The sequence below is a fragment of the Sphaeramia orbicularis genome, chromosome 9, assembly GCF_902148855.1.
Source record: "Sphaeramia orbicularis chromosome 9, fSphaOr1.1, whole genome shotgun sequence".
NCBI lineage: Eukaryota > Metazoa > Chordata > Actinopteri > Kurtiformes > Apogonidae > Sphaeramia > Sphaeramia orbicularis.
This window is the reverse complement of record NC_043965.1, coordinates 23401504-23424023: the sequence shown is the minus strand read 5'-3', so window position 1 is coordinate 23424023 and position 22520 is coordinate 23401504. Positions and strand designations below refer to the sequence as shown.

General features: G+C 37.5%; 2 protein-coding genes across 7 annotated transcripts in view; one reads left to right on the top strand and one right to left on the bottom strand.

Annotated features, from left to right (window-relative positions):
* Positions 1 to 236: 236 nt before the first annotated feature.
* LOC115425384 (probable gluconokinase) lies at positions 237 to 5242 on the bottom strand. 2 transcript variants are annotated; one of them, XM_030142909.1, is made up of 5 exons: positions 4648 to 5179; positions 4286 to 4316; positions 4087 to 4173; positions 1390 to 1433; positions 237 to 797 (listed from the first exon to the last, which is right to left on the bottom strand). In XM_030142909.1, exons 1-5 carry the CDS (start codon positions 4683 to 4685, stop codon positions 404 to 406), a joined length of 594 nt encoding a protein of 197 aa, XP_029998769.1. In that variant the 5' UTR covers positions 4686 to 5179; the 3' UTR covers positions 237 to 403. The 2 variants fall into 2 exon arrangements, with proteins under 2 accessions (XP_029998769.1, XP_029998770.1); XM_030142910.1 differs by lacking the exons at positions 1390 to 1433; positions 4286 to 4316 and having other exon boundaries at positions 4648 to 5242.
* A 222-nt stretch (positions 5243 to 5464) lies between these two features.
* Positions 5465 to 22520, top strand: part of frmd3 (FERM domain containing 3) — a 54809-nt gene continuing 37753 nt past the window's right edge. For 3 of the 5 annotated variants that reach the window (XM_030142908.1, XM_030142907.1, XM_030142906.1), the window contains exon 1: positions 5466 to 5851. In XM_030142908.1, the coding sequence (XP_029998768.1) occupies positions 5747 to 5851 (105 nt within the window). In that variant the 5' untranslated portion in view covers positions 5466 to 5746. Of the gene's footprint in view, positions 5852 to 22520 lie in introns of all 5 variants that reach the window. The other 2 variants (XM_030142905.1, XM_030142904.1) reach the window with 1 other exon arrangement.

The window sequence follows — 22520 nt, the reverse complement described above, 5'->3', positions numbered from 1 at the left end:
CAGGTGAGTATTACTTAACTACAATTCTATTTGGAGCAGTATAGAAAAAAGTATGTAAAGTTCACATTTATTGTCGATACAGGGACATTCAACCTCTGCATTTCATCCATCCTAGTAGACATACAAAGGGCAGTAGGGGCAAATTCCAGATCTAAACCTGAACTGACTGTCAAAATAACTATTGTAATGATTTTTTGTTTGAAGAAAAATTGAGGACACCATAACCCAGATGTGTGTAAACAATGAGCTTTATTTGGTGAGTGATGTGGATACATGTCATTGATTCGTTGGTGGTTTTGGTAGTTGTAAGCGTGTTCTGGTATGTGACTCCCTCCTCCTGTTAAGAGCTTGGAATACTGACCCCACATAGAATCCCTTTAAGATATTAACTTTAGGTTTTTGGTTATTGTTGTTTGTCACAGTCTGTTTGATGTACCCCTGCTGTATTGAGGCTGATGAGGTGCTTTTCGACCTCTGCAGCCATGGCTGTGATGCTCATCCTAATGTCCAGCAGCAGCACGTTCTCGTCATCTGAGGGAGGTTCTAGAGCTTCAAACTGGGACCGAAGCAGGTTCTCTTTCATATAGTGTCCTCTCCGGGCCACCATCCTATGGTGAATGAGATTATAGTCACCGTGCATGAACAGAAAAAAGACATCAGGAATGGTGGGAGGTAGGATTGGGTGATCAGGATCCACAAATGAACAGAGGGCTTTGGATCCATGAAGCAGGATCTGTCTATAAAGGCGTTTCAAGGCTGAGCACACCACAAGAGCATCAGAGCCTGAACTCCTTTCACTGTGAAAGGAGAAAACACACAGAAACACACACACACATAAATATACACTGAGTGAAGACAGGGAATTTCAAGCAATAACTATCAAAATGTACTGTTTGTTGTGTTCTGATTTACCTCAACAACTTTAAAAAATAGTCAAAAATAAACTTCAGATACCAAACTGAATTCTGGTCACGAACAGCTAAAGAGTACAAAAAGGTGGTAAGAAAAGAATGATGATCGGATGATGAGAACATTTTGTGGAAGTGTTAGGAAAATCAGTTCTTTGATGTCGCTGCAGACATTTTAGGGAAAAAGCTTTCCCTTCTCTCTCACCTCTTCTCTACACTCGCTCACTTAATCTGCCTTTACTCATCCAAACCCTCTTTCCCTGCTCTCTGGTTTTCATCTCAATTTTCAAAACCACTGTTGATATTTTTTTTTATCTTTTTTGACAATTTCACGCTGGCATATTGGTACGTCGCCTTTCAGCTCTCCAGTTCTCTTCATCATCATCTTTTTCTCTGTCATTACATAAATGTGACTTACCACTGCGTATGTGTGTGTGTGTGTGTGCTTGCATGTAGATTTTTCTTTTTTTTTTTTTTTTACCTCTCAATGACCTCATGTAGTTTGAGAAGCCAAGGAAATCTGTCCTAAAGAGACAAATCACATGACATGAGAAGGATGTTTTAATATGGTAACAAAACTTTTTAATGACAGCAGGGCTACATTAGAACATAATTACAGAGGTGGAAGGATAAGTGCTTGTTCAGGTATATTTATTTATTTATTTATTTCTAAAAAAATATAAAGGGGCAAAATCCTGTCCTAACTCTTTCTTTTTAGTCTAGTTAAACACTTTTTTTCCCCTTGGGGAAAAAGTCCTTTATAGTCCTACAAACTCTTATCATTTCTAACGTCCAACTTCATATCGTCAGTTTCTGGCCATGTCAGTTATTTGTTAGATCAAAAAAAGGTATAGCCCATTTTGTCTTTGCTGGATGCAAATATACAACATTATTTTGTGCATTTACGGGGTTTATTCCTCTGAAAATATTGCAAACTTTAACAATATAATCTGTATTTTGCAGTGAGGACCCTGTGCTTTAGAAAGCTTAAATGTTAAGGCAGAGGCTGTTGCAGTGGGAGACACAAAATATGACTACTCAGAATAAGACATCACACTGTAAATATTACCCGTATTGTCTGATGGCTGACAGTCAAAAACTCTTTTGAAGAACCACTCAGGAAATCAAACAGAGATCAGACGGCTGCATCAGAGCAAATAAATCTGTGATTGCACAGCAGGCAAAAAAGGAATCGGTCCTAATTTGGTTACAACTGAAGTAGAATCACATTTTTATCAAGAGCTGAACTGAAATGAGAAGAAGTACATTCTGTCATTTTCCTATCTGAGCACACCCACGTCCTGTTATGCCAATCACAACCTGCCAACTCACAGGCCAACATGAAAGTCACATTTTTGCCAAGGCTGACAGTAATCCTGAATTTACATTCCTGCCTCACATCAATATTTATTCAAAAAAAGGAAAACTGTCAACTCTTTTTTTTTTTTATAAAATTATGATTATGTGTTGAACGCATTAGGCCTCAGTGTGTTTCCCTGGGATGTTCAGAACACATTTGAGTGGGAGGTTTATCGCAGACAACCAAACACCACTACCAGCTACTACTGCCAAATTCTGACAGGGCCTGTTGAGCTTTTATACTCAACTTTGGCAGAGAGTCCTTCATTTTGAAAGTCAGCAGAGACAGGGAAAAGATCAATATCAGCAAAACAGAAAAATGAATGACTCATCTAAAGTTTAATACTACACTGTTTGCTCCAGTAAGTCTACCTACAATTGAGGACAAATGTTTTCTAGTGCAACAAGTCAAAGAGGAATTTGTCATGATAGATGAAAAATGGTGCATCACTCCATATAGGGTTCCTACAGGTTTTTACAAGTTAATTTTAAGACTTTTTAAGACCTTTTTAAGCATACTTAGAACAGAATTTAATGCCCATTTCACAGCCTGTTTCACAGCCATATGAATCAGGGGCTGCAAAGTTAGCAATAATTAGTTCCTAATTTCAGTATAAATTGCTGGATTGGTACAGATGGAACCGAGTAGACTAATGTTACTTTCTTTGCAGCTTGGACATTTCCAAGACACATTTAAACACATTTATGGCAACATAACTTAGACCTACCATATCAAATGTAATACCTTTAAAGACTTTTTTAAGGTATTAAATGCAGATTTGTACATTCAGGACTTTTAAGACTTTTTAAGACCCCGGGATCCCTGTCCATAAATGACTCGCATCCAAAGTTCTAACCAGAGAATACACCCTTATGAACATACACATTATACAGATACAGAGTGGCTTAAACTCATGACAGAGACTGCTGCCTTTGAAAATATGATTGCCAGGGTGAATAAGGATTCAAATAAAAATAGTCAAATACGGCAAATGTTTATGGCTCACACAACGAGGGCAACATCTTAGAGAAAGTGCGGGAGGAGGGCTGGTGGACAGTATGTGTATATGTTTGTATTTATGTACATGCTGTAAGTGTATGCATATATGTGTATAAGAATTGTGGGGGTGCGGCTGTCTTTTTAAGTTGTGGGTTGTTTTGTTTTTTGCTTTTCTTTTTGTCTTTCCCTTTTTTTCACTTTATTTTTTTCCTCTTTGTAAATGTCTGAAAATATGATAAAATCAATAAAAACTTAAATGACAAAAAAAACAAAAAAAAAAAAAAACAATCACATTTGGGTACATTTGGCAATAACAAACAACAATAACGTATTTGTTCTGTGACGAAGAAAAGTGAAATGTTGCAGTGTCCAGTATTCCCATTTTAAACACTGCACAACTTAGGGCCACCTGCTGTGTAACTTGTCAAACATGTCAAGCTTGTTGTTTCCTTCACTGCCCACTTATCGATGAGTCAGAGACTTACTGTCTACCTTCTCTTTAAGGTAATACTACTGACTTCACTGACCAAGTGTCCTCCTTTTACTGTTTAAGGTAAAATGTGTACATAGGTGGAGCTGAAAAATAGCCAAACAATGGTAGTTAACCTAACATGGGAAAAGACTAAACATATATAAGCTTTGAAAATTCTTCTGGTGGTCAAACAGCAGGGGTCAAGGCTTTGGACGACTGCGGTCTGTTGTCTCAGTATTTCTTGCATATGTAAAAAATATATCTGCTTAGCCCCAATTCAGTGATTTTTTTTGTGTTCTTGCTTCAAAATGGTGTCCAGAGTGCTAGAAACTTCCATGACATCTGACCTGGTCTGTGAGTGGTTCACCACGAGACATCTTCTCAATGTTCTCCGGAGGGTGGAAGTCATCTCCTTCATGAAATGGCCAACCGAGCTGATGAACAAACAGACCCGCAGATTCAGAAACAGAAAGTCACAATGCAAACAGAGATGTGAACAGAAGTGTATGTTTTGTGTGAAAGGAGAGAGAGCATTTAGCCTGTTACCTTTTCTGATAGAAACTCCCCAAAAGTGCTCCTGCGTATGACAAAAGCAGATACAATTTCCAAAAACTTACATAAAAACTCACTTATTATTTATGTATTTTAGAAATAAATTGGTTAAATGTTTGGCATCCACTGTATAACATTAAAACAAATTAAAACATCAGGGCACTGCTGGTAATAAACACAGAAAATATCTTTTCCCCACAAACTTAAAAGTACTTTTCCCAATGAGAAACCACCTGTAACAGAAAAGCACCCGCTATTTAATGCCTTTATTGACACTATTACAATAGTACACACAAATAATGGGCAGTACAGAAAATAACAAAGAACAAAGTGTGCCAGGAGTTCAGTGCACCTACTTTCCAGAGCCAGAGACTCCCATGATGATGTAGATCATTCTGTTTGTTGATATTCACGAACCTGACCTGAAGCTATCACACATGTGGCGTTATGTTGTATTTTATCAGCCATATATTACATGTTTAAATAGAGGACACTTTACATTTAACAGCTGCATTCAGACTGTGTGGTCCTCTCCCTGAATATGTGATATTCATGCGTTTAGAAATGATAAAATCCATCAACTTGCCGACTTGTCTGCCGCTGACTTGGACCATGTCCGGGGTGTGCGTCGTAAAATTACGTAATGACGTATGAAGCACGTCGGCACTTAAAGGGGCCGCCGTCCTTGACGCGATGAAATTATTCAGATTACAGCTAAATTGCCGTTGATGTAATCATTAGTGAAAATACAACACTCTGGTTTGTTTTGACAAATAGGCTCCATTACACTATGAGAGGCTGCAGAATGAACATAAATTGTTCATAAAATCTACGATATTTTGTCATTCACATGTTGACGCACAAGTTAGACAATACAATTATGACGTGAGAGCTGCCTCTGCAGACGCATGACTCTGGCTTGTGCGCCATAGTCATTTTGGTGCGTTTTTCATGTTTTGTTTTTTTTTCCATCATAATCCATAAAGTAAATGCCTCTCCTGAGCAGGTGCCTGTTAAAGTACTGATAATAACTTGTGACAGATGATGTTTTCCACTCTGTAAATGAGGATCTGTTATAAATTCTGACATCAAATGTGTGGAGAGAGGTAAAAGTAACACACACACACACACACACACACACACACAAGGGGGGGGGGTGAAGGGCAGTAGTCTTTCCTCTCACTCGTAGATCCGTCAGTAGGCAGGCAGGAGACGGATGCAGCTCTCCTCCCTCCTGCTCCCTCTGTTGCATCCATCCATCCTCTTCTCCATCCACCCATCTCTACCTCCACTCATTCATTCCCAAGGGCGTCGCTGTGGGGGGGGGGTATCCAGACCCGGCTGAGGCTCACATAGGCTACGTGTAACCCGCTGTATGCGCGTGCAGCGTCTGGTCTGGTCTGGTCTGCGCGTGGATCCGGTGACATGAGGAGCTGAAACAGAACCGACACAAGGATGAAAATGCTCCGGTTTCGAAGCCCCAGCATCCGCTCTTTGGACCAGGAGGTCCTCTGCACGATCCGGTTACTGGACGACTCCGAGATCTCCTGCAGCATCCAGGTAGACATGCACCCTCCACTACCTCGTGTTTTGTGCTTTTTTGTGATTATTGCGACCGTCACGTGGATGCGCCTGAAAAATCACATCTTCATATCACATCATTTTTTGTCCTATTCTTTTACACATACCGTTGTTTTCTTAGAGGATGGGCGCGTTTTTTCATGTAATTTTCATTGTGGTATGATTTCTTGGAATCTTTACGCGCCCCATATTCCGCACATATGATCTCACATGCAGGTGAAGGGAAGATGCCTGAGAGTCTCATAACAGTACAAGCTCATATGTAACATCTGCTGCTTCTGCTGCATGTGCTGCTCTGTGTTTGGGCTCAGCAGGATGTGAGCCACATCCAGAGAAGTTGGGATGAAGTTTCATTCATAGCGCAAGGAATAATGGAGTTCCATGGGCGTGGTGGCGATGACAGTAATGATGGGATGGATGGAGTGTTACTGTTGGGTTATTGATTGATTGGCTCTGTGTATGTGCAGAGTTAGAGTTATGAAAGGGGGGTTTCTCCAATGCACTAACTTCACTTGTCTGATAATAAATAATACAAGCAGCCTTTCACTCTCACACTTCACAGACTTAACTGATAAACAGCATTGGAAAGCTAAAAATAAAGCTTTTGTTAATGGCTTCCTGAAAAGTTGACTGTGGAAAAGACTACAGGCGTCAGACTACACAACACAAACCACAATTTACAGAAACCAGCGCCTTTGAACTACAGTCAATATGAGGATTAGAAGAGCTATACAGCCAATTTAGAGTATTGTTTTTTCTTTTGTGACTTAGAAAGCCAATGTCCAATAGCAATATTGATTAAACGCTAAACTAAACAAACATTGCCAACAATGGAGTGCAGACAGTACATGCTGCATGCTGATTAAAGTTCTCATGGCAAAAATATTTCCGGTCACACCACCATTTATTATATTTCTGCAGATAATAACAGGGTGATGTATTTAGAATAAATGCAGACTGATGATGATCTGCCTTCATTGCATAGTGATGATGATGCAGAAATAAAATTGCCAGAAAAGCTGTCAAGAGCAGTTCAGACCATTAAATTAAACCTGATGAGCAGACAGTTGAAAAAAAAAAAGAAAAAAACTTACGTGTGCATAAAAGCCTTCTTCAGTGGTTCGGCAAATGATACAAGGTTTTAACTGATATTGCTGGAATTTTGAAGACTCTTAGCTGCATATACAAGGAAATATGTAACATTATTAGGACTAAAACAATTAAAGTCCTGCACTGTAATAATCAAAATCTTACTAAGTATATTTTTCTCATTTCTAGCCAAAATATCTCATCACACTTAAAATAAGACATAATCACCTAAAGAGTAACTTTTCAGTGAGATATAAGAACTTAGTTTTAGACAACAGATCTTCAAAATCTTATATCAAGAAATTGTACCAAGATAATTTTTACTTGTTTCATTGGCAGATTTTTTTTTTTTTTTTTTTTTTTTTTTTTGCTTAATTCAAGATTTTTTTTTGCTAAATTCAAGCAAAAAAAAATCTGCCAGTGGAATAAGTGAAAATTTTCTTTGTAAGATGTCTTGAAATGTCTTGTCTAAAACTAAGTTCTTATATCTCACTAAAAGTTACTCTTTAGGTGATTTTGTCTTATTTTAAGTGTGATGAGATATTTGGACTAGAAATGAGAAAAATGCACTGGGTAAAATTTCCATTTTTGCAGTTTGTGGGTCTGCAGTGTATAGATTTGTTACACTCTGATCTGTAGCTACTGCCAGCAAGGGAAAAATAATAACCTGCACATCTGCCAAATTATGTCCTCAATTTATAAAGTGTATGCTCTTTAAATTAACTTTGTAACTGTCATAATGTGCCCATGTCTGATATTAATGCTGATATTGTTGGCTTTGTACCAGATTTTTCCCAGCACTGACATCAGCTGCGGAGTCTATCCTGACCTCTGACCTTTACCTATTCTCACCCTCATCAGTTTTCATTTGGTCCTGTTGTCTGACCCTGAAAACACTTGCTGCATGTCAAATTAACTGTCTCACTGGTCTGCTGCATGTAAGCAATCAATGATTTACAAAACACCATTAAGCGCACTGAGAGGGAAGGAGCGAGGACGACAGAAGGGAGGGGTTGTTTCTGTAAGTTTTTCTGTTTTTTAGTGCTCACATCCATGTACACCTGTCCACACGTGTCTTTGAGAGCATAAAAGTGTGTTACATTGCGTGCACATGTCTGACAACGTTAAAGTGAGGCAGGAAATGCTTGAATGCAAGCCTCCAAGACTGAGTGTGTGGGCTTTAAGCAAAGTGTCTGAGTATCTGTGCACGATAAGGAAATGGACATTTATATTTCTAGCTGACTGCATTTTCCAGTGCTTTCTTTAATGGCTTTGTGTTCCGGTGCTGTGCTGCTCCTTCCTACATATTTCATGACATCCTGAGCTCCTCATGCTACACTTCTGCAGCGCCACAACAGCTCCTCTCCTCTTTCTGCTGCACAGAGGCTTCCATCTTTCAGTGTATTTGCCTTTTTAGTTTCCCTATTGTCATTCTCAGCATGTCCTGTCTGCAGTGTCTGTCCTGTTTCTCTCCATTGTTTTGAATATGTAGGTCAGGATGCCAAACACAGCAGCAGAATGAACGCTAAAAGTTATGCTTGTGGTAAAATTATTCTACAATTGTGCTTATGAGGAATGACACAGTTTGTTTCATATATGTCTGATAGGTTTTATTTCCCTAAATTTTCTTCAAAGACTTCAGGTCTTAACTCTGCATTGACACGACTGTGTTAGTTATCCCCACTGAGACACCGTTTGACTTTGCATGAACTGTCCTGGATCGATTTACTTTAAAAGACCCAATAAGTGTGACTGTAGGGGTGATCTACAATCTCGTGTTTCAGGGAATCATTAAGATTGTGTTAAATAATTAAGAATTCTTGAGTTAGAAAAGTACAATTGTGCTTGAACTTTTATTGTAACTTTATTATTAAGTTATCGTGCATGGCCAGTTCATCATCATCCAATAAATCTCTTCCTTAACCACTGTTTTAACTAACCCAAAAGATGATTTTTAGTGGAAATAGTGCAATTTTTAATGTAATACAGTGTTTTACCAGAGTAAATATATATATATTTAATTTAAAAAAAATTAAGTATAGTAATATGATTTTTTTTTTTGACAGATTACCCAGTTCTATGTGAAGGCAAAGAGAATTAAAATATCCCTGTAAAATTAAATGGGAATGGTATGGTCAGCGTACATTACTGTCATCTTGTTGCAACATTTCTGACATTTCAATTTCATTTTTTGTATCTGTCACATCATTTTTATCTATTTTGCTGTCTTTGTTGTATAATATTTCTGTGGGTTTTTTGTTTTGTTTTGTTTTTTCATCTTGTTGCATCTTTTAGGTTTTATTTTTCCTGTAATATCTTCACAACTAAGGCCTGTCTTTAACATCTCACAAGGCTTTAAAGGTTAACATTTATAAATTCTTCCTCACGTTACTCTTCTTCTATTTTATTAGGTAACATCCTTAATCAGCAGTATCTGATATTTCTTGTGTATTTTATCATGTGACCCATATTTAGTCCTGACCCTAATTTTGGGAAAGAAGAATCTTTATTTTTTTGTCAGTATATATTGTTTACGCGTCTTTGCCTTTAACCCACTATGCAGGAACACACCTCACACTACAGACTAGGAGCAGTGGGCTGCCATGTCAGGCACCCGGGGAGCAAATGGAGGGGGACTAATTGCCTTGCTCAAGGGCATATCAGCCAACAACCTCTCTCAATAAATTCTCTGTTGGTCTGGGTCACAAGCTGACTCCTCCAACCTTCTAGGCCATGACTGAAAGACCGATGAAACTCATGTATCATCAGTGGAAGTGCAAAACATATCACAAACATTATACCAGCATGAATTCATTATTAGAATAGAATAGAATAGAATAGAATAGAATAGAATAGAATAGAATAGAATAGAATAGAATAGAATAGAATAGAATGCATTTATTGGCATTACACATATGTACAACGAAATTAAAATTATTTTTGGAGTTAATGGCAACTGATGTAAAATGTTTGATAACTTTTGAACCATTAATCAAATCAAAACATACAAATAAAATATGAAAATAATTCATGTAAAATGCAGTTACTTGGCTCTGTAGCAGCATCAGATATGACCCATTTGGATGTTCAGAGGTTCATAATGAACATAGAAACACTATCATTTTCTGCAATATTGATTCAGTAATAAAACTCATGTAATTTAACCAATGTTAGTGGTTGTAGACACTTGTTTTTATATTCAGTTGGAGATATATTTCACTAACAAAGTCACTTTTTCTGTTTTGATATAATAGTCTTTGAATTTAATCTGAACTTTTTTTTATAAATATCTATATAATCAGTTAATTAAACAGAGGAAAATGCTGATTTTCAGTGAAAAATGCAAAATGCAGAGGATAATATTACAATAAATTGTGATAAATCACTTAAGAATGGTTCAATGTAGAGAAGAAAATTTATTTGGAAATTGCTGCAGAAAAGTTGCAGCTCTTTAAAGGTTAAACGATTAGAAGTTGCATTCAGTCATTGTACACGTTTAGGTAAATTGTTGTTGAGTAGATTTTAGGTCATGGAGAGGCAATGACAGCCTCCAGCGGAACATAATTATTTTTAAGTTGTTTACTGTGACACTAAGAATAGCTTGACAGCAGAACGTAACGCAGGTAGAGGTGGCGGCTGTGTGCGTGCATTCGTGTGTGTGTGTATCAGTGAGTGTTTTTGTGTCAGCTCAGGTGTGTGTTTTTAAATGTGTGTGTTTTTAAATGTGTACTGCCACAGCCTGGGGGTTGAGTGTGTCAGGCCTGCTGCTCTCATGTTCTGTGATGTTATATCAGACCTGCTGCAGGGGAGACACATGGGGATCAATACACAGTGACCTCCTCTTCTGCTCTCTCCTCCTCTCCCCTTCATCATCATCCTCATCACTTCTTTTTCTTCTCTTTCCATCCCTCCACCCTCAGCTTCTTCTTTCGACCCCTCTTCTTTTCTGCTCCACTTTCGTCTTCACATTCACTCTCATGACCACCTTTTTTCACTTTCTATTTTTACATCTCTCATCTATATCGTCCTCTTCTCTATCTCTCTGGTTCTCCCTCCTCCTTCTCTGTGACACATCATGTATAATTAAGAGCGATCACTGTTCTTCATGAGACCAACATCAGTCAGCTGTCAGCGATGCGCTGTGACTGTATTTGTGTGCGTAAGTGTGTGTGTGTATGTGTGTGTGTGGCAGACAGTGTAACCATGACTCACTGCATGAAATATTTACAATTCACCACTGAGCCAAAAGTTCTGTAATTACTGACATTAATTCACCATCCTTAGGAAAAATTTACCACTTGGCACCAACACGAACAACTTAAACTGCTGAAAATGGGAAATACATCCTCCTCATTGATCTCTTACTATTTTTGAGCAGGTCACCTTATCAATATGTTACTAACACTGTCTATTTAAAGATGCATATGGGTTTTGGTATCATTTTTCACTGCTTCTGCCTTTTACGCCCACAAACAGAGGTGTGTGTGTGTCACTGAGGTGATCCTGGTCTTTTACTACAAGCAGAGTGTGTGTATTATAGTTTATGAGAAAGCAATGCTGAGGCAGGTCTATTGTTTTGCCTGGTAGACATTTTTGATACTTGTTATAAATAGCAGCGGTTTTCTATTCTTATCCCCTTTGCTGGCGCCTCTTTGAAGCTGAAAATGACTAAAGAAAAATAATCCTTTTTTTGACGTCTTGCAGTTGAGAGGAAGCAGAGAGACTGTGGAATAGAAGGAAAGGAGAGAAATGATAATAAAGTTAATAGGCGAGAGAGAGATAGTACATAAGACTAAATATAGGATAATATGACGACTGACAATACATGAGATGTAAGGATGACGATAGAAATCAACAGGAGGTGGAGGAAGGAGTGGAAAGGAAACGAGGTGGAGTGACTGCGGAAAAAACAGATTAAGGAGATTAAAACATGAAACAGATTTGAAATGAGACTGGCAGAGCGACGGATACTGCTGAAAGAACTCACCATACACAAAAGGAAGAAGGGGTGAAACCAGGATAGCAAGAAGGTGGCAAACAAAATCATATGCAGAGTGAAAATAGCTGAAAACAAACAGCAGAGAAGAGAGTGTTAGCTATGTGTTGTAGGTGATGATATGAGAGGTCAGAGGTCAACCCTGAAACATCGTGATAGTCGGGGACGCTTTAGCATCGTCTCCTTACTCACTGTCACCCGATGGAAACAACTCTTGCAAACCAAATGATCATGGAAGTACAAAGCTGACTTGTCATATGTGCATGTTTGCATGTATGTAATGCAGATAAGAGCATGGTCATTTGTTATCATGACACTTAAAACCATTGCTATTTGAAACACAGCATTTTGGTTTACTCTCCCTATTTGTTATTTCTTATCTTTTTCCTGATTTTACACTGTATATTTCTGTAGTAGAGTGGAGTGGTGTGGGATATAATACCTGTCACATGATACTGAGACCCCTGAATGCGGGAAATATTAATGAGCTTATTGAGTCACATCTGTCCTTGATGCTAAAGTCAATAAAGTCGGTTTGAAACTGAACCAGTGAACTGGAAGTAATAACTCTCACACCATGTTTGTCTTTTCATGCATTGACATGACATGCCAGATCTCCAAATATTCACATTTTTGTTCAATAACTCTTCTGTTTTAGCACCAGTTTAGTCATATCTGCATTTTCTTTACCTTTATTTAAATGTGCTTTGAGTTGGGTGCTTCTGTGAAACTGGGTTTATTTTGGTACCTGGCACTTTGCCAGCTTTTTAGACCCGATAATAAAAGAGAATGTAGAAATATTTGCCCCCAGGATGTACCCATTGATGACCTCAGATAAATGCAAATTTTTTTTGCTCTTGCTCTGAGCCATCCCAAAATTAATTAATTTTTAATAAAAATTGGGTCCAAAAATAGGACCAAAATTGGGACGTGAAAAGCTACCTAGGTGTCAGTGCATTTGATCTGGAACACATGGCTGGAAATGGTCTTATATACCGCTATAAATAAAGACACAGTGTTAAATGTGATGATCTAAGTGGTTTTTCTAATCCAGACATCTCATTCCAGGTTTCGTGCGTAACTCATCATGTCCACTCGTGTTACATGTGGAACCTGGCCATTTAAACACAAATGTTTTTCAACTGTGGTCATTTTTGTGAAACATTCTGCATAAGTCTTGCATAATTAGTTTGATTCCCACAATGTACCTGTGAGAGAATAAAAAGATATTCAAAAAAATTATAGCACATAATTTTTGTGTCCTTTCTACAGTGATACATGCAGATTTTTTTTTTTTTTGATAAAAATATTATAAAAATGAGTTTTATTTGAAAAATAGTTTCTCTTTTATCTCAGTAAATATTTATTTTTAAAAAATAAGTGCTTCCAAACTTGCTTCATAACATTAGTCTACATCTGGTTTGAATTTTTTGCCCCCATGTCCTGTTTTTAGGTACCAGTTTCATAGAAGCACCCACTTAGGGATAGTAAATACACAAAGAGTTGTAGAAATGTAATGATGTCTATGTAGCGGAGTATATCAGGCAGATTTTTGTGTATACTTTTTCTGGTTTGACACACACACCATTACACAGTACATCGTAGTTTTAGACAGACAGACAGTAGCCAGTACAAACAAACACATTCATTTCTGCCAAAACAAGCGAACAAATGAACACATTTTCAACCTTAAGTCGCAGGTTTACAGCCACCCTCTGTCTTCACACATTGTTTCTTCCCAGTCATGGTTTGTTTGTCTGCCACAAAATGTGAACATCCTGCATTGCAAAGCTACAGCAGCTGCTTCAGTGCTCACACCATGTGCAGGCGTGTGTGTGTGTTGCAGTCACAGCCAAGGCATCATCATCATTAGCATCATCTCCACTCCCTCCTGCCATCCCATGAGTTAGTGTCCACCCATACACAGCACCACAGTGATGAAGAGCCATTATAATAGAAAGAGGTTGAGCTCCATATATTGATAATTTATGGTTCTCCCTCTCACCTTATTATGCTGTGTATCTGAGCATAACATGAATGTATGTGTAGGTGTGAGAGCATATGACGTGGTTTATGTCATGCGTGTTCATTTGTGCATGGCTCAGTGTCTATGTGTGTGTTGAGAATCTCTGCAGTATTGCAGGTGATGATAAGGTAATTGGTTTGTCTCCTTCTACTCTGGGGCAAGGTCACAGTCACCATGTTATGAGTGCTCCTCACAAAGATGGGAAGGACTAACACTTTCACCTTTACATGCATAAAGTGTTACTGTTTAAAACACGTCTTTTTTTGTTTGTAAGTATATTTTAGAAAGCAAAGTAAAAAAAAAAAAAAAAGCAAAAAAATTAAAAATGGACAATGGTTGTAACTACTTTAGATGTACAGTATGCACCTCATTAAGAGCCAACTGAATACGATACCTTACAGCTTTTCATTCATGAAGTGGCTGCAACTAACATTAAAGGTTAATGTTAATGTTTAGTGAATGGGATACGACACCATCGTCACATGATCACATGACTGTTACAGTTGATAAATTACACATCTCTGAAAATGGAGTCTGTTGGGAAAATTTCATATGATGTAAATACACAACTCACCAAAATACATAACATAATTCCAGTAAATTTTAGACATTTTAGATAAGGAAATGTTACATAAAGAGTATTTAAAGTAAAACTTGAGTGTTGTGTAACGCTCTGGTTGAAACCATACTATTGTCATACTAATATTGGATTATTGTGTTACTTAACTAAATGACAGTTGTGGGCAATAGCACAGCTCAGGGACCGCAGACATGATGTTCAACTCCTTCTTTTCTCTTTCTACATAACATCCCTTTCTGCCAAACAGTCACCACTTATGTGTTGCCCAAGTCACACACCCAACACAGTTCTCATCTGAAAATAAAGACTTATAATTGAAATATAACAGATTACATGGCTTAAATTTAAGCTTGTACATCTTAAACTGTGATGAATAAGTCAAGTCCTTCATATGTCAAGCCTACAGCCCCAGGTCAGAGTCCTCTGAGGATCAGTGGTTGAAGAGGTTAAGCCTGACATATTCTGTTATGCAGCTCAGGAGATCAATACAACACCACAGCTGTGTGGAATCCATTCTGATGAACTGCATCCTGTCCTTTCTCATTCCATCTCTTTAGTTTAGCCTTTCAGGTATAAAACAAAGACAGCATGGATTTTCTGGTGGCGCATTCAGTGATGAATGGTGTGCTGATGGTGGGTTTTTACAGAGAGATGATACTAAGGTCAAACATCTCTTTTCAATGGTTTACTCCTTAATATAAATTGGATGTCTTCCATAATTCAGCTCCCTGACTGCAAGTGTTTGATCATTTGCCTCTTTTCCCGTCGTGGACTCAGTGGCGCCTCAGAGGATGATTCTATTTTCATCCTACTGCAGAAACATATATTTAAAAGCTATTTCAAGGCATTACTTATCACCCTTTGAAACTGCCCCTGTATATATTAAACCGCACTGACCCTTAAGGTTAGTAAAAACTCATATCATGAAGTCAAACACTGTTCAGACCCATTAAAATGCAAGATCCCAAAATTTCATCATCAGGCTGAATTTTTCAAAAATTCACATATGAGAAATGTGCATGTGTAAAATGCATTTCTGCATCCTGAGAGTAATGGAAAGGTTTTAGCTCAGTTTTTATCCTCTGCTTTGATCCTCTGCATCACTTTTCCCACATCCTGCATCCAGCACATTGATCTCATTCTCAGTCTCTGTGGTATCCTGGTCAGGCCTCTGGATCGATGCATTCATTGGCTTGGAGGGACTGGGTTTTGGGTGGTAAATACTAACTGGCTCTAGAAATATTGGCACTGTTAATAATTGGGGGATAGTGTTGTCACACACACACTAAAGCCTGGTTACACACATCTTAATTAAAAAAGAAAATAGCTAATGGGTCCACTGGCATCTTAAATCACTTTTTCTGAAGAATATTAGTAGCAACATTGGCGGAAAAGGCAAGAATAACTGTAGCAGGAGGGCTATAAAATAACTTCTGTGTGGCGGTAAGGGGAGCATATCTTTAACGTCCTTCCTGTGTGGGCAGATTGGAGTGTGTGCTGGTTTCTTCACAGCGGTGTAATCTCCCTCTCTTCACTGACTTTCAGCTCAGCCAATTAGGTATGCCGTGTCATGAAATGAATCGCGTCGAAGTCAATAAGGACCAGTCATAATCGAGCTGGCATGCATATTAATTAAATAACAAGCAGCCTTTTACTGGGCCAAGGGACCCAGGGTCCTAGTGCTTGACTCATGTGGTCTTGTGTCATGGTTATAATTAATGATTGTAGGTAATAAATGAGATAGTTTCACCAAAAGTAAGATGTGAGTGGGATTTGTTTAACCCTGTAGCTTTGGTACCAAATAACATTCCCTCGGGGCCTTTTCAAAGAGAAGTGGAGAGTAAAAGTCACAGAATCAATTATTAAATAAGATTAACTACATGTTAAAAGGCATATCTAACATCTAAAAAATGCAGAATGAGTGAAGCATAGCTCTTCAATCTAGAATCAAAAAACAGCTGCAACCATGAAAGACCATCATGCAATGCACGCAAGTAAACACGCAAAGGGCATATTTCAACTCCCACTGCTTTTTTAGGATTCAGAAAATCCTTAAAATTTAGGGAAAAAATGAATGTTTTGTCATTGCAGCGGACAAAACATTTCTTCTTTTATTTGTTTATTTACTTATTTTTATTAAGAGTCTGCATGGGTGCTGGAAGTGCAATTTAAAAAGGTTATATATAGAAATGATACTTCAGACTCTCACCAGCAGAAGTCATGTACATTAACACTATTAGATCGAACAAAACCACCAACATATCAATGCCGTGTATTCACAGATTGTATCACTCACTGAATAAAGTGTAAATCCCACTGTGTATCCACTTCTGTATTATGGTATCATCAAGTTTGCTTCTTCTTCAAAGTTAAATTCACATCTGGTTATTTTGACAATGAGTCATAACAACACTGTATTGCAACGTGCTGCGTCAGCTGATAGTTTACATTATAGCCCTGTTAGCTTAGCCCTGTTTTCAGACTGAGAACAGCCACAGTAAAACCACAAATCACCTCAGTGTCTGTACAGTTTGTGTTGTCAGTGGCTGATCAGATCTGTTAGGAATCATCCAGACAAAAGTCAGAATTGTCACAGTTTATTCTGTGCCATGGATCAACAAACAGCAAAATAGCAAAGACAATAACATAACATAAACTTTTACTTTTATAAGCCTCATAGTCAAACTCACTCATGTAGAAGAAGTGCTCCAAATTCATCATCCAACTCCATTCTTTTCATTTAGAGCTATGTTCAGTGATGAAAACAGCACTGTTTCTAACTTTTATTCACTGTTTCACTTTGTTTGACTTTAAAAGTTGTTTCTTAGTGGTTCTCATCCCATCTCATCACTTTGTGACAGTTTGCTTAAAGGTCCTATGGCATTAGTTTTCCTCACTATGGTAGACCGGCAGAGTGACTCACTACACCCTCTAGTGGTCTATGATCTGATGTATTGGCATCTTTGGCATAACATCAGAGCTCTTTATCTAAACTCTCTAATGGTAATTTTAAGTATGTATATATATATATATATATATATATATATATATATATATATATATATATATATATATATATATATATATATATATATATATATATATATATATATATATATGGAAGAACAATACTTACACGTAGCCCCTTTAGCCAACTTATGTTTTAGACATCAGCGTGTATATAATAACTGCATTGTCATCATATATGAGAAGCCGAAACACTTGATTGAGCATCTTCATGTTTTTACTTCACAGTGATCATATAAATATGCTCTTTCCAGGTCAGAACTCCTCCCTGCTCCACCTTAGAATGCATGTTTTTTGTGACTTTGAGACAGAAATTGGAGTTAATAATTGATTTTATGTATTTTCTATTTGTCTGCGTGTTCTGTTGTCCACATGGAGGTGTACTTTAGTAGTAAAAATAGTAGATGTACAGACACACTGAGTGCACAGCTGAATACAGTCTACTCTGAAACTGTACTTAAAGTGTGTTCATGTGTGTGTGTTCAAGCGGAGCAGCGAGAGGAGCACTTTGCCATCATTAGGTGAGATCATGTAGAGACAGGATGACCGAGTTAATTTTTAATGGCCAGCCTTTGGATATATAAAATATGTATTCAGCCCTTGTTGGACATGACATAGAGTCTTTATATCTCTCCTCCTCACTCTGTCTCTTCCTCTGCCTCGCTCATCTCAGTCGATCTCTCTTTCTTTTTCAAGCCCTATCTTTGTCTGCTCTCTCTTTCAGCCTCTCGGCAGGTTTGGCCCTGCTTCACTCTCTGTCTGGTCTGTTTTCTCTCTCTTCTGTCTTGGCGTCAGTCTGCCTATCTTCTCCTCCCTCAGCTCCCCATGAGCGTCTGCCCTCAGAAACCAACAGAGGCAAGGTGTCGTTTGATGATCTGGCTAGAAACAGCTCGCAGCTATAGCGTGGTGGTGTTTTTACCCCTTTCTTCTGTTTTCCTCCTCCCTTGTTGTGTGTCTCTCTTTGATTGCTCTTCAGCTTTAACGGCTTAGTAACAGTTTTGTCACGGATCAGCCGAAAATCCTGAAGGGATGTTGACAGACAGAGTCAAAAGCATACAAACGCTGATGGAGACATGCGGCTTATATAGACAGCATGCACATACCTACCGCAGGCTGGTCAGTGTGAAGACGTCAGCCATCACAGCTGCACCCACAGGGATGCACACACACAGCATCACTTCATTTACAGCTTACTTTGGTGATATAACAGAGAACCTGAACCAGCCAATAGGAGTATTCTGTCTCATAATGTTTCATAATAAACAAGAAATAAAAAAAACAGTGCATTTTTGACCATAACTATAATCCCGTTCAGTTCCTGCAATCCACTGTACAAATGGCTAAGCAACTGGGGGTGGTGGTTAATTAAATATTGATATAACAATGCACACTATGTAGTGCAAATGTGTGATTAGCCTATATATGAACTCCTTTTGTGTATTGTGTACGCTGAAGTTGTTTTATTTTTTATTCTTCTGCATTGCTTGATGCATTGACCTGAAATTGTTTCCAGCTTTACAACTCTATGTCATTATGCAATTACTGAGATGATTTTTATATGTGACATAAAGCCGCTGCTTTGTTGACGTTGGTTTCCTGGACACTTAAGCACTTAGCCGTTATGTCTACTGACTGTGCAATCTTACTGGCAGTTATGAGTTGTTGCTGTTGGACAAGTGTCACTTTTTTGACATCTACGGTATTCTGCCATTACTACATGTAACAGATTGTTTACTGAGAACTGTAGCATGACTCACCAAACCATGTTATTCCACCATGTTTTGTTGAAAAGGTTAGATCACTAATGGATGTCGGTGTTTACTGAACACAACATATGTAGGAATGTATGAGTTGTTGTATCAGGATCAGCATCGTATGAACCTTTTCATGCACTAGTTGGAGCTCATGGTGTTTAGTATCTCAGAGGAGCGACTGCACTACGCCTCTGTCTAAAACTTTAAAAACAGAAGTCATTAAAAATTTAACGGTTCATCTCCCGTCTTTTTACAATCATAAAACACATGGATTATTAAACACAAAAATATATATCTTTAACATGTGCAGGGGCTAAGATTAGAAAAAGGTTAGAAAATGTGAAAATACAGCCTCAAATCTTGGCTTTTAAATAAAAACATTAGTTGCTCTTTAGTTGGAGGAAGATAAATAACAACATGAATAAGAAAATAATCTACTGTGACAGAATGTCATGTTAATGCGTGGGATTTCTCTTTCTCTAAAATGTTTAAAAATGTGTTGTTTGTTCTTTTTACATTGTTAGAACTAAGTTGACCCTTAAAGACCTGGAACAATTTTTTAGGTTAATAGTAACTCACTTTATTATCCCTGACTCTGCATTCAACCCATCCTAATACACACACGCCACACCACATTTTATGGTGCTTCTTAATGATTTAACTTTTCTTAAATGATTTATTACTATTTGCCATGTAATATCCTCAGCATTTTACATTTTTCGGTGATAGTCAGGTATTTTACTATATTTATTTTACTGGTCAATTAGATGTTCCAGAAAGATCAGTAAATTCAAAGGTTATTATATCAAAATAGATGTTTTCAGCAAAATATATCATTAACTGAAAATAAAACAAGCATCTACAACTAGGGGTGTTAGAAAATACTGGTACTGCAATATATTTCATTTCACAATACTGTATCGATATTGAAAAGCACTGTATTGATATTTTAGGTATTTATTCAAATGCAGATATGGCAGAGGTTCTTTTTTTTTTGGTTTTCTTTGTTGTTTAGATCTGATTAATTATTATTTAACAATGTTCTATTAAATAATGGTTATTTGAAGCATCCTTAAAGCATTTTTTACTGTCTGAGAGAGGCAGATGTTAGTTCCTTTGTTGGGATTGCACAAAATAATGTTATGATGTTAGTTATGAACTAATAGGATATGAACATTTGAGCAGAATCTTAAACTGTAATGTCTGTAAAACATAAATTAAGTTTTAACACAAAATTTTGTGATATAGCATCAGATCCTGTTGTGATCAAATAAAAATGTGTTTAGTATTTGTGCATATTTCTGGTGTAATTCACTTCTTCCAGGAAATAATCATTTGAAAAAAAGAACCAAACAAAAACTTACCTTTTTAACAGTATCATGATATATTGCGATATTTTGTATCATGATCCTAGTATTGTGATTTGTATCATATCGCCAGATTCTTGCCAATACACACCCTTATCTACAGCCACTGTCATAGGTTTTACTGGTGAATCGACAGTGATCACAGTGTTTACATGTTCACTGCGGAGCCTCTGAATTTCCAAATGGGTCACATCTGATACCCCTGAAAAGCTGAGAAATTGCATTTTACCTGAATTATTAAAATGCAATGATAGAAGAGTGGTTCCAAACTTATTCAACATTTTAGCTGTACATACTTTTGGTGGTCGGCAGCTGTTTAGGTCTTAGAGAGTTAATGTGCTGACTAAGGCTATAACCTAAAACAAGAGGACCTATAATGGAGTAAAGCAGAGAAAAGACCTTCTGCTTCGACCATTTAAATGCAAAGTCATCTGCTGTCAGTCACTTGCCCTGTGGTGTGTTTCAGCTGCTTATGTCTGCACCTCGAATTAGCAAGCCAAGCTAATAACCTCAGTTAATGTTCTACTTCTGCTGAGCTGGAGCAAAGCATATAGCACCACTCACGAGTGCTTAGTTCGCAGGTCGATCTCTGCGTTCTTTCTGTGGCTTCGGACAAATGAGGCAGTAGTGACAAAGGCCACTTCTTGAGTCTGGTCAATCATTTTCAGCTAAACTAAAAGTGAGATGGAAAACTTAAAGCAGCTGTTGTGCTACATATGGGAGTAAAATGAACCATAAAAAACCAAAAGAACTTTCAGCTGTGTTGTTGCAGTTACATATAAAACAGTAGTTCACTAGATTACGTGGGTTTTTATGGCATAATAAAGTAAAGTAGTGCTGATTGGCAGTTTTACATTCTCTTTCAAAGACAAGCAACCAAAGAATCACTTGTGTTTTTTGTGTATACATGCAGTACTATGCAAAAGTCCTAGTCCAACATTAGGTTTGTTGGTTAAGTGAAGTTATAATGACCACACATATGCATTTCTCAATCTCTGTGTTAAGATACAATCTGAATAAATGTGAAGTATGGGCGGCAGTGAAAAATGAAAATTTCAGGGAAAAACAGCTTCTATAAACATAATGATAGTATATAGTGTGACGTCCCTTTGCACTGAACTTGTATTTAACCCTTTTGTTCAGACAATATGACATTTTATTGCATTAATATTCTGATGTTTTTACCAAGTTTTTGATGTTTCTATCAGTTTGTGCTGCTTCTAGTCAGGGGTCACACTAAATACTGACTTTAACCTTTAGAATCCATTTACTTCAGTTTTTGTGTGTCTTTTAGGGCTTCGCGCATATTCCCTGTATTTTCTTGTTGTATCTGAAGAAAGAAGAATGAGAAATAAATATATATGCTCATTTCATCCCTGCAAAAACAAGAAAGTTAAAGGTGGCCTTAGACTTTTGCGCAGCATTGTACGTATGTATATTTATATTCATATGTGTGTGTCTTAGAGTTAGTAAATCACAACAAGGGCAAATGGACAATTTCCTTCTGAATCAATCAGTCCTGCTTAACTGAGCGTGGATTTCACCCCCATCAGCAGGTTACGAAGCACACACATGGACATGAATCACTGGACACATGACACAAATGATATATAACAAAATGGCAATCGGAATATTATCGACTGCTTAGTCAATAAGTTAGATAGCTGAGACTGAATTGAAGTTGTTGTTAATGTGAAACTAATCATTTTGAAATGATCCAAACAATCCCTGCATGTACATGTAAATACACAGTGTTATTTTATTCAACCACATATTTACATCCATGGGGTAAATGATGTGCATTTGTAT

Bases quoted from the DNA above. Each gene is read 5' to 3' on its own strand.
- LOC115425384 (XM_030142909.1), bottom strand. From the start codon at position 4,685: ATGATCTACATCATCATGGGAGTCTCTGGCTCTGGAAA. The intron at 4,174-4,285 runs GTAACAGGCTAA...TTTGTTCATCAG, and splicing joins GGGAGTTTCTATCAGAAAAG to CTCGGTTGGCCATTTCATGA. The intron at 1,434-4,086 runs GTCAGATGTCAT...TTGTCTCTTTAG, and splicing joins GTGAACCACTCACAGACCAG to GACAGATTTCCTTGGCTTCT.